The sequence below is a fragment of the Ictalurus furcatus genome, chromosome 19 (genome assembly GCF_023375685.1).
Source record: "Ictalurus furcatus strain D&B chromosome 19, Billie_1.0, whole genome shotgun sequence".
NCBI classification, from domain to species: domain Eukaryota; kingdom Metazoa; phylum Chordata; class Actinopteri; order Siluriformes; family Ictaluridae; genus Ictalurus; species Ictalurus furcatus.
The window spans coordinates 1,528,480-1,545,229 of NC_071273.1; the positions used below are offsets into that span (position 1 = coordinate 1,528,480).

Consider the following 16,750-nt stretch of genomic DNA (forward strand, 5'->3'; position numbering starts at 1 on the left):
AGACTTCATGTACAGTGAGGGAAAAAAGTATTTGATCCCCTGCTGATTTTGTACGTTTGCCCACTGACAAAGAAATGATCAGTCTATAATTTTAATGGTAGTTGTATTTGAACAGTGAGAGACAGAATAACAACAAAAAAATCCAGAAAAATGCATGTCAAAAATTTTATAAATTAATTTGCATTTTAATGAGGGAAAAAAGTATTTGACCCCCTCTCAATCAGAAAGATTTCTGGCTCCCAGGTGTCTTTTATACAGGTAACGAGCTGAGATTAGGAGCACACTCTTAAAGGGAGTGCTCCTAATATCAGTTTGTTACCTGTATAAAAGACACCTGTCCACAGAAGCAATCAATCAGTCATATTCCAAACTCTCCACCATGGCCAAGACCAAAGAGCTCTCCAAGGATGTCAGGGACAAGATTGTAGACCTACACAAGTCTGGAATGGGCTACAAGACCATTGCCAAGCAGCTTGGTGAGAAGGGGACAACAGTTGGTGCGATTATTCGCAAATGGAAGAAGCACAAAAGAACTGTCAATCTCCCTCGGCCTGGGGCTCCATGCAAGATCTCACCTCGTGGAGTTGCATTGATCATGAGAACAGTGAGGAATCAGCCCAGAACTACACGGGAGGATCTTGTCAATGATCTCAAGGCAGCTGGGACCATAGTCACCAAGAAAACAATTGGTAACACACTACGCCGTGAAGGACTGAAATCCTGCAGCGCGCGCAAGGTCCGCTGCTCAAGAAAACACATATACATCCCCGTCTGAAGTTTGCCAATGAACATCTGAATGATTCTGAGGACAACTGGGTGAAAGCGTTGAGGTCAGATGAGACCAAAATGGAGCTCTTTGGCATCAACTCAACTCGCCGTGTTTGGAGGAGGAGGAATGCTGCCTATGACCCCTGGAACACCATCCCCACCGTCAAACATGGAGGTGGAAACATTATGCTTTGGGGTTTTTTTTCTGCTAAGGGGACAGGACAACTTCACCGCATCAAAGGGACGATGGACGGGGCCATGTACCGTCAAATCTTGGGTGAAAACCTCTTTCCCTCAGACAGGGCATTGAAAATGGGTCGTGGATGGATATTCCAGCATGACAATGACCCAAAACACATGGCCAAGGCAACAAAGGAGTGGCTCAAGAAGAAGCACATTAAGGTCCTGGAGTGACCTAGGCAGTCTCCAGACCTTAATCCCATAGAAAATCTGTGGAGAGAGCTGAAGGTTCGAGTTGCCAAACGTCAGCCTCGAAACCTTAATGATTTGGAGAAGATCTGCAAAGAGGAGTGGGACAAAATCCCTCCTGAGATGTGTGCAAACCTGGTGGCCAACTACAAGAAACGTCTGACCTCTGTGATTGCCAACAAGGGTTTTTAAACCAAGTACTAAGTCATGTTTTGCAGAGGGGTCAAATACTTATTTCCCTCATTAAAATGCAAATCAATTTATAACATTTTTGATGTGCGTTTTTCTGGATTTTTTTGTTGTTATTCTGTCTCTCACTGTTCAAATAAATCTACCATTAAAGTTATAGACTGATCATTTCTTTGTCAGTGGGTAAACATACAAAATCAGCAGGGGATCAAATACTTTTTTCCCTCACTGTAATTGAAGGAATGATGAATGGAGACCTTTACTGGGAGATTCCTGAGATGAATCTGCTGCCATCCATCAAAATGAGGAAGATGAGACATGTGTGGACCTACCAGCAGGACAACGATCCAAAGCATATAGCAAAGGAAACTCTCAATTGGTTTCAGAGGAAAAATATCAAGACGTTAGAATGGCCAAGTCAATCACCTGACTTGAATCCAATTGAACAAGAATTTAGACAATATGTTTAGAAGAATGGGCCAAAATCACACCTGAATACTGCGGCCCATTAATTTCTTCATACAGGAAGCGTCTTGAAGCTGTCATTACAAACAAAGTCTTCTCCACTAAGTATTAAATAAATTTCAGTTACCGTGTTCAATACTTTTTTCCTGCATCATTCTTCTTTATTACACATAACTTCATTTATGGACTTTAATGTTTGGATTTCTTGAGTTAAAACCAAAGTCTGGTGAAAACTCAATTTCTTCTTGCTCAACCTGTGCTAAAGCCAATGTCCCCAGTACCTTGCCTTCTGGCAAACTTGGCAAACCTGCTGTGTTACATGTGCCACAATGGCCCTGGTCACACACTGCAGTGGATTTGATCAGATCTTCCACCCTCCCAAAAGCACACAGTCATTCATGTTGTCATTGAACATTTCTCACAATCCCTGCATTACTTTCACCCTTCAATACTACTGAGCTCCTGTTCAACCATGTGTTTTGATACTTTGGAATACCTGAGTGCATTGCGTCAGACTGTGGAGTTCAATTTATTTCACAAGTGTGGAGGTCCCTTATGGAAAAGCTGGGAATCACAGTGAGCTTAACTTCAAAGTACCACCCCCAATCTAATAGTCAAGCAGAGCAAGTGAATCAAGTAATTGGAAGATTCTTGAGAACCCTTTGTGCAGACAACCAGGAGGACTGGTCCTGATATCCACCCTAGGCCAAATATGCCCAACACTCAATGTGTCATTCAGATACACAACTGAATCCTTTTCAGTGTGTGCTCAAACATCAACCAGCCTTGTTTCCATGGAGTGACAGCCCCGATGACAGCAGTAGATAACTTGTTGCATTGAAGCAAGCAGGGTTGAAAAGGTACCCATCAATGCATACAAAGATTCTCACAACAAAGTAAGAGGTTTGAGATTGGCAAAGAACAGAAATTACCCAGTTTGAACAAGGCCACAGAGTATGGCTGTCAACTAAAGATTTAGAGGTAGAGAGTTTTTATTGTCATCCTAGCCATATACAAGTAGACAGTAGAATGAAATAGTGTTCTGCAGGGCCTTGGTGTGACATTACAGAGGTCACAGACAACATTGTACACAATTGATATGTAGTACAAAAATTTAGGCAGACAAAGTGGAACCAGTTTCTGTGGAATTAATGTACTGAACGCTGAGCTGAAGTCAATGAACAGCATTCTGACATATATACAGTGCATCCGGAAAGTATTCACAACGCTTCACTTTTTCCAAAATTTGTTATGTTACAGCCTTATTCCAATATGGATTAAATTAATTATTTTTCTCAAAATTCTACAAACCATACCCCATAATGACAACATGAGAGAAGTTTGTTTGAAATCTTTGCAAATTTATTAAAACAAAACAAAACAACAAAAAAAGCACATGTACATAAGTATTCACAGCCTTTGCCATGACACTCAAAATTGAGCTCAGGTGCATCCTGTTTTCACTGATCATCCTTGAGATGTTTCTACAACTTGATTGGAGTCTACCTGTGGTAAATTCAGTTGATTGGACATGATTTGGAAAGGCACACACCTGTCTATATAAGTTCCCACAGTTAACAATGTATGTCAGAGTACAAACTAAGCCATGAAGTCCAAGGAACTGTCTGTAGACCTTCGAGACAGGATTGTATCGAGGCACAGATCTGGGGAAGGGTACAGAAACATTTCTGCAGCATTGAAGGTCTCAATGAGCACAGTGGCCTCCATCATCCGTAAATGGAGAAAGTTTGGAACCACCAGGACTCTTCCTAAAGCTGGCCGCCTGACCAAACTGAGTGATCAGGGGAGAAGGGCCTTAGTCAGGGAGGTGACCAAAAACCCGATGGTCACTCTGACAGTGCTCCAGTGTGTCTCTGTGGAGAGAGGAGAACCTTCCAGAAGAACAACCATCTCTGCAGCACTCCACCAATCAGGCCTGTATGGTTGAGTGGCCAGATGGAAGCTACTCCTGTAAAAGGCACATGACAGCCCGCCTGGAGTTTGCCAAAAGGCACCTGAAGGACTCTCATACCTTGATGAAACAAAGATTGAACTCTTTGGCCTGAATGGCAAGCGTCATGTCTGGAGGAAACCAGGCACCAGTCATCACCTGGACAATACCATCCCTACAGTGAAGCATGGTGGTGGAAGCATCATGCTGTGTGGATGTTTTTCAGTGGCAGGAACTGGGAGACTAGTCATGATCGAGGGAAAGATGAATGCAGCAATGTACAGAGACATCCTTGATGAAAACTTTCTCCAGAGCACTCTGGACCTCAGACTGGGGCGAAGGTTCATCTTCCAACAGAGCAACGACCCTAAGCACACAGCCAAGATAACAAAGGAGTGGCTACAGGACAACTCTGTGAATGTCCTTGAGTGGCCCAGCCAGAGCCCAGACTTGAACCTGATTGAACATCTCTGGAGAGATCTGAAAATGGCTGTGCACCGACGCTCCCCATCCAACCTGATGGAGCTTGAGAGGTCTTGCAAAGAAGAATGGGAGAAACTACCCGAAAATAGGTGTGCCAAGCTTGTAGCATCATACTCAAAAAGACTTGAAGCTGTAAAAAGGTGCTTCAACAAAGTACTGAGCAAAGGCTGTGAATATTTATGTACATGTGTTTTTCAGTGTTTTTTTATTTTTAATAAATTTGCAAAGATTTCAAACAAACTTCTTTCACGTTGTCATTATGGGGTATTGTTTGTAGAATCTTTAGGAAAATAATGAATTTAATCCATTTTGTAATAAGGCTGTAACATAACAAAATGTGGAAAAAGTGAAGCGCTGTGAATACTTTCCGGATGCACTGTACATTTCTTTCAAGTTGAGATAGGGTTAGGTGTAGGGCTGTGTAAATAGCATCATTGCTGAACTGGTTCGGATGATATGCAAATTGGTATGGGTCAAATGAGGTTGGCTGAGAGTTCGTCCACCATTTTTTTCAAGCTGAGAGGCTTCAGAAAACATGCCGTCATTTCCAGTAAGGGAAAATATTGAGCATCAATTCTCCCTGTTTTTTGTGGTGCATTGTGGGAATTTTAGTGTGCGAATGGTCCAGGGTCCAGTACACTGGGAGGATTTTGTGTTTGAGACAGCCCTTAAACTCTTTGATCAGTGCCCTGACTACTGAACTATGGAGCTGATTGAGACATACCCACTGTCTGAGAAGCTGAGATGGGGTTGGGGTGCTTTTCACTACCAAAAGCTCTGCCAAAGGCAGTGAGCAGTAACTCAAATCTACTGCAACATTCATGCACCATGCTTTGTTTAGTTGTATGCTAAGGCTAGCTAGCAGGTGCTAGTGAAATATTGTTTCATTTTCTGGAACATCAGACATCAGAGTCGGGACATCAGTCAGACCCATGATTTCTGGGTCACTGGCTGAAGGAACTCACATATCGTCTCCATGGGCTTCTCCTCTCGAAATTTAAGGCCAACCAGCATATATGGTAAAGGAAATTCTGGACTCAACAGTTTGGAAATTACAGTGTACACACACACACACACACACACACACACACACACACACACACACACACTCACTCACTCACTCACTCACTCATTCCACAATGCAAATGTAAAAATCACTTGATCAGGCTTATTGGAAAGAAGAGCATCTTTGGCAAGTCAAGAATGAGAAAAATGATGAACATGATTTAGTGAGAAATCTTTATGGGTCCTACCCATGTGGGGTCACAAGGAAATGAGCATACAGCAATCATTGTGTTCCCTTGTTAATTCCACAAAATTTCCACCTAACTTTGTAATGGCACATGTTTTAGCATAGGCATCAACATTATACTTGAGAGATTGATCTGAAGGTGCCTGACAATGCTAGAGATATAGGTCCTTATTCATCAGAGCTGTGTCAAATCTGATATTAAAACAAACATGCACCGAGTTCCTTATTTAGTTGACAAATCTCATTACTGGTTCCCACAGTGGGTGTGCTGGTTGCATGTATGATCCTAACAACAGCTTCTTATCTGTTCCTGGAAAGCTGAGTGGGATTAAGCAATGTAATGTGAACTGATTTTTCAAAAACTGATTTGATGGTGGGGTATGTCGGTGGATGGAAGTGTACATAATATTATTTATGCTATATGTTATATCAAATATTTATGATTACATGTACAGACACAGACACCTAGACTTCCTTGGCTCTCACATTCTTGACCTCACAGAGTAAGATGCTTTGACTCTTAGTAGGAAATTTAAAATATTCTCATGTTATATTGGACTGAAAAGACTTTTAAGATATTATGTTGTAAAAGGGGAACTGTAAGCCTGGCACACCTTCAGGTTCTTAATTCATACAACAGCTGTTTTGTATTATTTTCTGTTGTATTTTGTTCTTTCACCAATGTTTTACTAAATCGTTTTGCCTAATGACTCTCTCTCTCTCTCTCTCTCTCTATATATATATATATATATGTAATAATCACTATTTTGATTTGTGCTATTGCAGCACACCCTCACGATATATTGGAGTAAGAGAGATTGTATTGGGATAGTGTGCATTTTTGTTGATAATTATTTCAACAATAACAATTATACAACATGTTATTAAGTGAATAAATTCTTATAAAAATAAATGTTTAGACTGAACAGATAATCAATTTAGATTTGTCTCACTTGCCTCTTTGTCTCACTGGCTTATGTTATTGCAGGAGCAAGTGGAATATCTCTTCCTTATCATCTTTACAGTGGAAGCATTTCTGAAGGTCATCGCATATGGGCTGCTATGTCACCCCAATGCCTATTTAAGGAATGGCTGGAATCTGTTGGATTTCATCATTGTCGTTGTAGGGTGAGTAAAATCAATCTGATTGTTCAATCATAGAAGCCCTTCTTTCCTATAGAAGCTCAGTTTTAGAAGGTATTGACACCTCCATTGTTTTTACTGTGATATTCTTGTCTTGTGTTACTAGGTGACAGTGGGATTATAATAGTGTTTGGTTTGACCAAGTTATTCTTTAGTTACAAAAAGTGTTTGACTTCTAAATTCTGAATGCATGCAAACCTACAGCATATCTTGCTAACTTGGCAACATGAATTTTGTTGATTCTGTGCCCAGCATCTCTGGGAGACAAGAACATTGCAGATTGTGAGATGCTGTGAGGTGAAAATGACTAATTGTGACAAGCAAACTGCTGGAAATATGTTGCCAGCAGCATTTTATAGGCATACTTATGATGTTGTGTGTGTTACATAACGGACTCGATGCGGAAGCAATTGCAGATGAATGTCTTTATTTACAACCAGAACTTAACAAACAGGGATCGTGGTCTAAACTGGAAAAGCTATAGTCGAGGTACTAAACATGAGACTAGGTTTAAAGCAGGGAACAAACACATGGCACGAAAACTGCTAGCATCCAGGTAGCTCACATATACTTGGCATCTATACATTTAATACTGCGTGAAGTGCGCAGCAACATGAGGGGCTTAAGTAACACACATAATCAAACCTGAACGTAAACAGCTGAAACAATTAATACACACCCTCGAAAACCAACCAATGACTAAACAAGGAGGAGGCAGAACAGAAACCAAATAAGTGCACGTGTCCGTTCTAAACACAATCACCATCGTCCATGTGCACTCACCGGCTCACTCATAGTGCACGTCGCGCGCCGCAGCGCCATCTGCAGGGGAGATTGTGACAGTGTGTAGATTGCACAGTGAGAGTTACAGGGAGACTATGGGGGAGTCACAGGGAGAAAATGAAAGGAACGAAAGCTCAGTTAAAAACTGACCAGCAGGTGAATTTACTGTTGAGGAGGTGAAGGTGAAAGTTGATGCACTGAGCCTCAACTGGCATACTGCATATATTGTATCTGCACATGTAGTACATACATGCAATTTTGTATGACATTTAATTGAACTGGATGCAGCTAGGAGAGTAAGATATTGAAGACAATGTGTGAGACAGTGGGTCTGTCTGTCAGATCTGCCCAGGATATCTGGGGGTCATGGGTGTACATCCATGGGAATCCCAACACAACTGGGAACTTGGTCATGACTGTGATGTGAATAGGGATAAGCATGTAGGGGTGTTGAAGTAGCTGGGTATGCAGCCTGAACTTTTCAATGAGGGCACAGTCAATGAAGTTCCTAGCTGCTGCAGAGTGGATCATTCCTGAAACAGTAGAAAGATTTTCTGAGGGTCTTATCTGTACCAGTATGGAAAAATTTTGTGTAGAAATAAGTTAGAAGGACCCTTTCATTTCACTTGCCTTTTATATTTTACTTAGTAAGTGTACTAATTGTGATGTGACAATAAATCTGAAATCTGAGGCATGGATTCAAGAATGCTGAGTATAGCGCTGTAATCCCTTTTCTTCTAAATTTGGGACTGTGATGGTGTTGATTTGTACCCATTCAAACAAAAAGGTGCTGGAGGTTGGGCAGTGATGTTGGGTGAGAAGGTCAGGGTTCTGTGCAGGCCACTCGAGTAGCACTCGAACCTTGGCCAACCATGTCTTTATGGATCTCACTTTGTGCATAGGGGCATTGTCATGATGGAACAGGTTTGGTCTAGGCCCCTTAGTTCCAGTGAAAGGAAATCTTACTGTTACATACAAACATATAAAGACATTTTAGACAATTGTACGTTTACAATTTTGTGCCAGCAGTTTTGGGAAGACCCTCAGAGGTGTTGTGGTCAGGTGTCCACATACCTTTGGCCATATAGTGTATATCCTCCTGTGTTATGGTTCAGTGCTGGATCAGCTGGCGGCCCATCTTATGCAGTTGCTTAGCCCCTCTACCACATCCCTTTGCCCAGCTCCCAGTGTTGTAGCCCGACTAGATACATATGCTGGTGATCCAGCTAAATGTAAAGGCTTGCTAGCCACAAGTAATAAAAACTGTTTACAGATAAAGTGCTCATGTGGGCTAATGCTGTGTGGTCACAAGAAGGAGAGGTTATTCAATCATTTGATTGCTTCATTGCTTTGTTCTAGCATGTTTTTTTTTTCACACTCCAGAGGGCAAGGAAACTGGGGAGCAATTGCTGGCCGAGTATGCACTTGAGTTCAGTACACGGAGAACTCTGACACTGAACTACACAACTAACACCATTTCAGTGGGTGCTGATATCAGCCTCCTTTGTTCCCATGGAATGTGAATCCCACACATTCTCCAGCCATTGCTGAATTGTTTCAAAGCAGCAAATGATTTGGGGAGACACCATCTATTAGAGCAAGTGGCTCAGCAAAACAAGAATTTCACAGATCACAGAGGGGAAACCCCCAGGTATGACTAGGGCTGGACCAACTCATTGGCCTTGTATAGATTTTTCAGCACATAAATGATGCAACCTGCATTTTTCATCTCAGACAAAAAGTGTGTCATATTGCGTCAAGGCAAATAGGCATTCAGCTTGTGGAGCATAGTTGCTTCTGAACCTCCAATGATAGCTGCAATGGTACACAAAAGCAGTTTTGGCCTTGATGTCTTTTCAGCTCCTACCTGGCAGTATCCTCAGGCTAAGTCAATAGATAAAAATTAATTTTCCTCATGTCAGGAAGTCTAATGACTTGTCAAGTCTAGACAGTGGGTATTGGTCTTTGAGAGTCACCCAGTTAAGGCCACTATAATCCACACAAAACCTAAGCTTACTTGAAGCGTTTGACACAATAACCACCAGTGCTGTAAAATTTGCTAATAAGTAATTTTCTTTTTAGTGAGTATGTGACATATGGGGTGACATATCCAGTCAACTACTCCTTTCACTCCCTCATTCACATTTTAAAGCCAAAGATGACTAGGCTTTCTCGGTAGCTGCTCCTGGGCTCTGGAATAGTCTTCCTTTTCATATTAGATCTTCCCCCTATGTTCAAATCTTCTCTGAAGACCCACTTCTATTCATTCATTCTTTTAATTTGTCAACCGATATTTGGTATTATTAAATGTTTGTTTATAAATCTGTTTTATACTACTTGTACAGCACTTTGGTTTCAACTTATGTTGTTTTTAAATGTACTTTATAAATAAATAAACTAAACAAAACTAGTCTCAATGTGTCACGTTTCAAAGATGGGTGCGGAAGCAATCGCAGATTTTCAACGTTTTATTATATAAACCAACAAAACACAAAAGATACTACAACAAATGCAAAACACTGTGGCAAGGACTAAACAAAAACTGACAGGACCAAAACACGATAATATGGACAGCCACGATAACATGGATAGTCTAAGACAAACGTAAGGCAGGGAACGAGTGCAAACAATGGCTATATATAAGTGTGCTTGTTAACAGAAACGTGATTCAGGTGCAGGTGGTCATGTGACATATTGTAGTACAGTGAATACTGAAGTCCAGAGTTACCTCCTTGATATATGGCACAATGGATGCTCTGCCAGTTGGGTGTGACCAAGCCAGCCAGAAAACAACCCTTGGAAGTCCACTAGGATTGCCTGCAGTTTCCTTTTCAGATCAGGGTTCAGTGAGGATTTGCCTACTTTAACCGAAAGGTCACTGGTCTCCATCTGTGATAAGGCCCGGTCTGGACTGTACAACACACTCAGAGTTACCTTGGGTGTTTATACCTGTTCAACCTTACGCAGTCACCTGGTACTGATGGTCACAATCCTGCTTGGCACATGTATGGTGATAAATGCATAAAGCATAAAATCCATAACCAGAATTGCAGGAGAAGACATTTGTCTCAGAATGACAAACTGATGAAAGAAACATAGCCCTGGAACCATACTTTGGGTGATACCCAAAAGATCACAAGAAGCCGAGTTGGCCAGCCATAATGGAGGAGCTGACCATGAAGCACACTTAATTGGGTCTTTCTCTATGCACACCTCCAATACAACAGACAGGGAAGCTCCTATGTCAAATGTAGCATAAGTTTGTTACTTCATGTTGTTGGGGTAAAACCTCAAGCCCAGACCTCTCTTTTTGGCCATCTGGAGTGTACTCTCCTGAGAGGCTTGTGAATTTAACTGTGGGCAGGTGTGATCTGTAAAGCCAGGCAGTGAGCACTCACTGCAGAACACCACTTTCATTGGCTTTGGGGGGAACAGTTTAGGGTCAGTCAGAGTCACGTTGGCCAAGTGTGGCATATAGTTCATGGTCATGCAGCAGTAGGACTACAACAGATAAAAATATTAAATAGACACGCCATAAAGAGCAACAGTATACTTTTCTAGAGCATGTTTGCAAATAATCTCAACCTGCTCCTGTTTGGGGGCCGGATTTCTAAGCTTGGCAAATTCACACAGCATGTGTGCAACAAAAGTTTTCAGGGGCTTGTCAGAAGCTTGCACATGTTCCAGAATGCCTTTCAAGATCCTTTCTTGATTATCTGATGCAGGAAAGCTTTTTTTTTTAAAAAAAAAAAAAAGTTCTGAAAACTGAGCCCAGCATGAAGCCACTCCTCTGGGGACAAACTGCTGGAATTACTGAACACATGAGGCTCAGGTTTAAAATACTGCAGCAAAGAAATCAGAACTCTTGACATGCTACTGAGAACTGTTGAGTAAGACAATATGCAACCCCCTAAACAGCTGTCTCTGCAGTAATCGGCATTTGGCTTAACACTAATAGGAAATGGGTTATGCATGTGGAACCCAAGTCTGGGGTTGGTGCCACAAGACACATGTCTGGGCTATATCATGACAGGCATCACCAACTATTATGGCTTATGGGTCCATAATAGTTGTTCATGTGCTGGCATGGTTGGCCAAATGGGGAGTGGATGCGCTCAACAAGACAGACCAAGTAACAAATTGACTAGGAGAATGGGGCTTAGGGTCATGTTTCCACTGCCTGAGAATTTCTGTTTGCATGTATAAGGTACTACTTAAACAGTCTCTCAGCACACCCGTTTCCTGTCTCAGTATGTGCACTTCTTGCTTTATACTACTAACATGTGGTTCAGACCTGTCACATGGTTCACAGTCATCATCACTGTCAGGCAAATAGCACCAGAAATAAAATAGCGTTAAGATCGAATCTTATTACTGAAATCTCTATTCTTCTAGACACACAAAATTTCTAGCACAGTAAGCAGAATTTTTCAGACAATACACTCACAATTTGGGATGCTAGCATAATCCAGTGACAAGAAAAATTACAAAATGAAACAGTTCTTACTTATTTTGTGACGGTCAGGCAAGGGTACCGCAAACTTGCATATCATACTAGTGTAAGTTCTTTATATATCCATATCCAGTTTCATATCCAGTCTCAGGTGTCCCATGTCTCTAACTACAGCAGTGATGACACTCTGCTCCAGCAACAGCATATTGAACATTACACACTTGAGAACATTCCTCAGGCATGAAATCCAGGCAAAAACAAGAAAACAGTCCAACAATTATTTTGAGGTGTTAATGATGTTTGTTATGCTTGAATCGAGAGTATCCTACAGTTGTTTAAGAAGGAAAATGGGAAGAATATCAAGGGGACAGGTGCTGGGCTTCATGTGGGAAATGATATCACCCAGTTCATGAAGAGAGTGTGGTTTGAACTGAGTGTGGCAGGGGTAGAGGTAGTGGCAGTGGGATCATGGGCAGGGTGGTGAATATGAGATGTTCTAAATCTTCTAAGGGTGGTCTCTCAGGATGAAACATCTCATATAATACTTGCAATCATTTTTTTTAACATAAGCTCCCAATGCCTGCACAACTGCCTAAGATGGCTAGTAGTTACATTAAGCCATGGTCGAGTTGTGGCTTTGTTACATGTTATAGGTGCAACAGCTATATGCTTGAGCATATAGGATTGAAATGAGTAACTAATTCATCCGAGTCCATTTGTGTGGGGTTTTGGTGGTGCTCATAAGTTGAGGTGATTTGCTGTCATCAACAAATGCACACAGCTACAAAGAAAATCAGAATTTCTGAAATGTTCTAGTAAATTTTTTGTTACGTTTGGATTACACAAACATTTACACACAACTTTACTAAAAGATTGATAAATGAGGCCCAATATATGATAGAAAATCTTCAGTGAAATCTTATTGGGTTTAGCGGGTCTGTATACAGTTTCTGTCACTTAGTCAGGTCTATGTCATTAAGAAAATGTCCAGACCATTAGACACAAAACAGTCATTTAGGATGAATGCTTTGTTTGGAATGGACAAGGGCCATTTTTATAGAATAGAGACAGCAAGGGCTTGTGTTAGACCAGTGAATATGGGGATAATCCAACAAGTCAGAGGTAAAATGAAGTCCCAGATTATCCTATAGATTATATAGTAGTTGTTATTGCATATGGGGTGATTCACAATATGCCCTGCTACAGCACAATACTCATGCAACCAACCCCATTTCCCAACAGCAACATGGACTACAAAACATGTCACATGATTCACAGACACACTCAAGTTCACCAATTTTCTGATTGCACATACCTGTTCCCAATAACCTGCACCTCTGGTAGCGGGGGCATGGTTGAGCATCAGCTGTGGACAGAGGCAGGTTGAACCAGCAGGTAACGCGTGAAGATTCTCACCTGTGTCTTTTTACCGCCAGTTTACTTATTTTGTCTCTTTTTGCTTTTAGTGACTCCCGTAACCAATGAGAGTGAGAGTGTAACATAGCTGGTGGAGCTTGTGAGACATGCACATACATACACACACATATACAAGCTGTGGAGCATGAACTTGACAGGTCGAAAGCTGTGAGTCCATGACGGACCTCTTTTCTGTTGAGTTGTTCTGGTTTTTTTTGTTCAGTTTTTGAAAATGTGCTGAAAAGCATGGGTTGAATAAATGTGAGCCCAGACCTTGGCTAAATTTCAAATTGCCTCCCAAGTCTTCCTACTCAACCGCACACGCCGGGTTTCATAGCGATGTCGAAGCCTAGGATCGGGAAGACTCTGACAGAAGCCTCCCCTAAGCCTCCCTACTCGGCAAGATTTTCGAGTCCTCACCATCCTCCACCAAACCCAACACCAAGCAACCTGTGCAATAGCAGCAACGGCATTTCAAATAAATCCTGCAGGAGCATACTGGGAGAAGCTGCTGTACCCCTCTACATCTCCAACTGTGTCCCCATAGACAATCTGTAGGCCTTCCTGGAGCTCTTTGAGCATGCAGCAGCTGTGTGGGAATGGACAGAGGAGGAATAGGCTTGCTATCGGGGGAAGCCAAGCTTGCTACCCAGTAGCTGCCTCCACAGACAAACCTGGATTATCAAGAGGGCGGTCCTGCAGGGTGTTAGCTGGATACCTAAGGAGCACCACAGACATTTCTGGTCACTGCAGCTCCCCAAGGTTGGCCATCCCAATGTGCAGCAGCTGAGGAACTCCTGTCACTGGTTTTGATGGCAGAGGATCAGCACACAGAATAGATTATCTTTAAGTTGGTGGAACTGGAGCAATTCCTCTCAGGACTGATGACAGGATTGGGGGAGTGGGTCCAGTGAGTGACACCCTGGACCCGGTTCCCACCTTGCTTTTCATCTCCTACCTCTCCAACATCTCCCCATGCTCTGCCTCTCTCTCCCGAAGATCCCGTACCCACCAGAGCTAGGTCAAAGCCTGGGCAGGTGTGTTTCAATGTCCCCGCATGGAGGTGGGAAATCTGATCCGGATCCATGACATGCCTCACAGGCCTCTTGAGCAGGAACAGGGATTCCCCTTGGGGAGTTCCCCTTGGAGCAGTCATGCAACATGGACCCTGAGGCATGCCTTGAACTAAGCAAGAGTAATCAGTGGTCAGCAAACTCAGCCTAATGTTGCGCTACCCCAGTTTATATTGAATGATATAAAGTGATATAATCAGATGATTAGCATATGACTGGCTAAGGACAACATAATGGGCCTTTCTTTTTAATAAATGAAACAACGGTCTTTCTCTGGCTCTTGATCTTTCTCCTTGTGAGATGAAAAATGCTTCATTAGTCAAAGTGTTGCTCTACTCTGATGCTAGACAACAGAGTCCATAAACACACATTCATACACATACAGCACATGCACATGCATGTTGCTTACCCACTCAACACCCCAAGAACCAGATTTAGAATGAAAAAGGATCCAAAGATGACGAGACTGACAAAATAGACCCAGGGAAGCTCATAGCCCATAGCATCCTGCATCTAAAAGGGAGAGGGAAGGAAGCACAGTTAGGAAAAGAAAGAGAGTAAGCGAGAGATAGAGAGAAGGGGTGAAAAGAATTTAGGCCAAAATGATGAATGTTAGGAAGTTGTTGTAACTAGTTGAGGGGCATTTAGGCTGCATTCGGAGCATTTTATGTCATAAGGTATGTCAATGAATATATGGGAAAAGTTATTTATGGGTGATTATTATTCTGGGTGGCCCATTCTGAGCAGTTTGATGTCACAGCTGCCCAACTAATGCACACTTATTGCATTGTGTGCTAAAATGCAACAATTTTATTTAAAAAACTACACTATATGGACAAATATTTATGGACATCTGAACATTACCGTTAGGCCTCCACAAACTTTTGGCCAAATAGTATATTTTAAATAAAATTAAGTATATGCATTTTAACTCATGATTCATGTACTGTATACTTTGAGATTAAAATAGATTTTAGAAGTATTATGACTGCATTAATATTACATTTACAATATGTTATAGGTGTACTAAAACACAATATATTTATATATTTTGTAGTGTATTTACAACATTCTTATACAAATTTTAGTATTTTTTCACTAGTGAAGCCGGTAGCATGTTATTTTAAAGCTAGTAAGTACTGTGATTCTTGACGGTTTGTGAACCATTTAGATTTTTCTATATTTCTGCATAAATATGATCTAAAACGTCATCAGATTTTCATACCCAAGTCCTAAAAGTAGATGAAGGGAACCCCATTAAACAAATGAGACAAAAATATTATACTTGGTCATTTATTTATTGAGGAAAATGATAAAATTTTACATATCTGTCAGTGGAAAAAGTATGGCACCCTTTGCTTTCAGTATGTGATGTGAGCCCCTTGTGCAGCAAAAATTGCGACTAAACATTTGCAGTAACTGTTGATCAGTCCTGCAACATCGGCTTGGAGGAATTTTAGCCCATTCCTCAGTACAGAACAGCTTCAACTCTGGGATGTTTGTGGGTTTCCTCACATGAACTGTTTGCTTCAGCTCCTTCCACAACATTTCTATTGGAATAAGGTCAGGACTTTTGACTTTGCCATTCCAAAACATTAAGTTTATTCTTCTTTAACCATTCTTTGACATTTTCCTTTACAATTTGCTGGTATACTTCAGAAGTCATTGTTCTATCAATTATGATAATCTGTCCTGTCCCAGATACAGCAAAACAGGCCCAAACCATGATAATACCACCACCATGTTTCACACATGGGATAAGGTGCTGGGATGTAGTGTTTTCCTTTCTCCAAACATAACCATTCTTATTTAAACCAAAAAGTTATATTTTGGTCTCATCTATCCACAAAACATTTTTCCAATAGCCTTCTGGCTTGTCCACATTATCTTTAGCAAATATAGACAGGCAGCAGTGTTCTTTTTGGAGGGCAGTGACTTTCTTATTGCAACCTTGTTGACACCATAGTTGTTCAGTGTTGTTCAGTGGAGTGATTTTTTTAGGTCAACCACTCCTGGGAAGGGTAACAGTAATGTTGAATTTCCACCATTTGTACACAATCTGTCTGACTGTTGGTTGGTGGAGTCGAAATACATTTGTGATAGTTTTGTAACATTTTCCAACCTAATGAGCATCAACAACTTTTTTTTCTGAGGTCCTCAGAAATCTTGTTTGTTCATGCCATGATACACTTGAGCAAGCGAAGATCAGACTTTGTTAGATCCATGTTCTTTAAATAAAGCATCCCATTGATTGAAAACACCTGACACTAATTTCATCTTCAAATTAACTGACAACCTTAGAGTTTCACATACTTTTGATAATGAAACATATGTAATAGTAGATA

The 16,750-nt window shown here is 41.3% G+C and overlaps 1 protein-coding gene across 10 annotated transcripts in view; it reads left to right on the forward strand.

The window, feature by feature from the left end:
* cacna1c (calcium channel, voltage-dependent, L type, alpha 1C subunit) overlaps positions 1–16,750 on the forward strand; it is a 315,602-nt gene that overhangs the window by 103,241 nt on the left and 195,611 nt on the right. For all 10 annotated transcript variants that reach the window (XR_008388488.1, XR_008388489.1, XM_053649808.1 and 7 more), the window contains one exon: positions 6,526–6,665. Coding sequence is in view for 8 of the 10 variants with exons in the window: in XM_053649808.1 (XP_053505783.1) it covers positions 6,526–6,665 (140 nt within the window). In the remaining 2 variants the exon portion in view is untranslated. The remainder of the gene's footprint in view (positions 1–6,525; positions 6,666–16,750) is intronic.